This window comes from Anarhichas minor, unplaced genomic scaffold, assembly GCF_050575085.1.
Source record: "Anarhichas minor isolate MPS153535 unplaced genomic scaffold, ASM5057508v1 ptg000055l, whole genome shotgun sequence".
NCBI classification, from domain to species: domain Eukaryota; kingdom Metazoa; phylum Chordata; class Actinopteri; order Perciformes; family Anarhichadidae; genus Anarhichas; species Anarhichas minor.
Window position 1 is genome coordinate 1017741 of NW_027466501.1, and position 2665 is coordinate 1020405.

General features: G+C 48.5%; 1 protein-coding gene across 1 annotated transcript; it reads right to left on the reverse strand.

The window, feature by feature from the left end:
* Positions 1 to 577: 577 nt before the first annotated feature.
* Positions 578 to 2107, reverse strand: LOC142931865 (amphoterin-induced protein 2-like). Its single transcript, XM_076075978.1, has one exon. The coding sequence runs from the start codon at positions 2105 to 2107 to the stop codon at positions 578 to 580; it is 1530 nt and encodes a 509-aa protein (XP_075932093.1).
* Positions 2108 to 2665: the final 558 nt, after the last annotated feature.

The window sequence follows — 2665 nt, forward strand, 5'->3', positions numbered from 1 at the left end:
CATTTTGTAGCAACACAATAGTCTACAGTACACTGTCTCACTTTGTAGTGTTTCTTTGCTTTTGATAAAGGAACCTTCACAGGGTCATATTTGATTCATATAATCAAAGTTCAGGTAATTTCACACATATTACCGACATGTTTTAAAATCATCCGCAGTACGAGACAGGTGGTTAAAAATAACACGGGGTCACTGTGATGTCAGTATTCACAAGGCATATACCGTATAATGCCTCTTGCAGTTTATCAAATCAGGAGGGAATATGTCACTCTACCCAATTAAAAACACCACCAACCTTTATATGAACTTTGCAATCACAATTCCCCGCGGCAACAGTGAAATTGTATCAGCTCTTAATGTAAAAAAAACAGAAACCACTTACAGTAGAGACATAATTGTAATTCTGCCTACGAAAGGACTGCATTTTCTGCTTCAGACCAAACACCCAAAACCCTACAGTGCATAACTACTCCACGAGAATCACAGTGCACTACTTCACATCAAATGGATTTTCTCATCGTGTCCTGAAACAAGACAGTGAAAACAAAACACTGTAAGAATACAGGAATGCAAAAGGTTATTTTCTTGCTTCTGCGATGTGAGCTGTGTCCGTGAGGGTCTGTCCCACTGTCCTACTTCCATTTTTGAGAATTCCCTCGGTGGTAACGTGACCCAAATTCATTGCTGGTGTTTTTGGACCACCAATATCAGAGTCCTCTACCTGAGGCTCTAAGAAAGCCACCCTCTTTCCGTTTGACCGCCGCTGTCCTGACTCTACCTCTCTGGGGTCTGAGCAGAGGATGAAGGCTCGCCCGCCACACCCTCTCGATCTTCCACCCCGGTTTTCCCGGCATCGGCAGGGGGTGAGGTAGAGGTACAGCAGCACCAGAATGATGCTGACCACACAGGAGGCCAGGGTGGTGAATGCTGTGTTGAAATGCTCGGCACCGCTGCCGCGTGCAGAGCCACCAGTGGAGGCTGTGCTTAGGTTTCCGACCACCACATTGACCTCCAGAGACTCGTTGGGGTCGTAGTGGCGCCCGCGGGCTGCCACGCACCAATACATGCCAGAATCCTCCATCAGGGCTCCCCGGATTTCAAGGGTGCCATTGGGGGAAACTATTAGGTGGGCCATCGGATCATCGGTTGATGAATTCACCACAGTCCTTGGGGTAACCCAGAACAATACCAGCCCCCCCTGGCCTTGAGTGGCCAACCCTGGACATGGCACTCTTAGCCATTTACCAGGCTCCACTTGGTAAGTCTGTGCCTCAAGGGGCATATCTGACACTACATCCTGGCTACATTCATATTCCGGTCCTGAACCGTCTCTACATGGGTATTCACCTCTGAAATCCTCCAGTGGGCGATACTGTTTCCACATCCAGTACTCCAGCAAGGCGAGTAAAGCGCAGTCACAGACCAAAGGGTTTTTCTGCAAATAAATTGCACAATGCCGGGTGAGTGACAGCAGGCTCTGGACGGGCACTTCGGAGAGCCTGTTGTATGACAGATCGAGAAAGGTTAGATTACGAGGCCCTCCAGGTTCCCAATAAAGCCCCAGGGGGAAAGCCGTCAGTCTGTTCCCAGAGAAGTAGAGCCTCTGCAGGCTGTAGAGATCGCTGAAGGCCCCTGGGTTAATCTGGACGATCTGGTTGCCAAACAGCAGCAGCTCTTTCAGTTCCTCCAACCCGGCGAAGACGGACGAGTTCAGTGCCGTTAGTCGGTTGGAAGAGAGGTCCAGGTGGAGGAGGTGCGGTGTCACAGTGAAGGCGTCCACCTCGATCCGGCTGATGGAGTTGCGGCTGAGAACCAACGTAGCAAGCCGGTCAAACGGCCGGGAAATCCAGTCCACGGGCAGGACAGTGAGGGTATTGTGGCTCAGGTCCAACCGTGTGGCATAGCCTGGGAGATCAGAGGGCAGCATGGACAGATTGCACCCACTGCAGGAAATGATATCACTGGCACAAAGGCAGCAGGGTGGGCAAGTGGCCAAACAGGGAGGGAAGCCAAGACACAGGGAGAGCAGCAAGGCTGCAGCGGCAGGGTTCCATCGGCTGCCTCCGACAGTGGTCTTGCCTAAAGGCTGCGAGGAAATGGGACGCATCCTGGTGTTCCTTCAGGATGGGGTCTCAGGTTACTGTCTCGCTGGGTGTACACATGTCTGATTTACAAGCGTCTGATAGTGAACTGAGGACAGACACAGAGAGAGGGAGGACACAAGGAAGAGGGAAAATGGAAATGATTCTCCTTATTATCTCAATTTAGAAATAATCTACTCGCCCTGCTGGCACTAAAACCCACTCAAACCCAAATCCAGATGAGCTTTACAGTCACACGGAGTGAAAGGGATTATCATGAGCAAAAACAGACAGCAAGATAAACAGTAAGAACACATGGTAATGACATATGATATAGACGTTACATGCTCTAAAAATAAACTGTAAACCACATTAAATACAATCATCTGCACACAATAACTGTTAGTAACTGCTGGAAAAAGTTTCACTTAATCCATACATGTTATTACACCTCGCCCATACTTCCCACCAATAATACAAGATGATTACTTCTTGCTTTAGCTCACGATAATATTTTCAATCCATCTATCAGTCTTGTTTGTCTCTCTAGTTGAAGTTATAGCATTACAGTTGATTGCAGTATT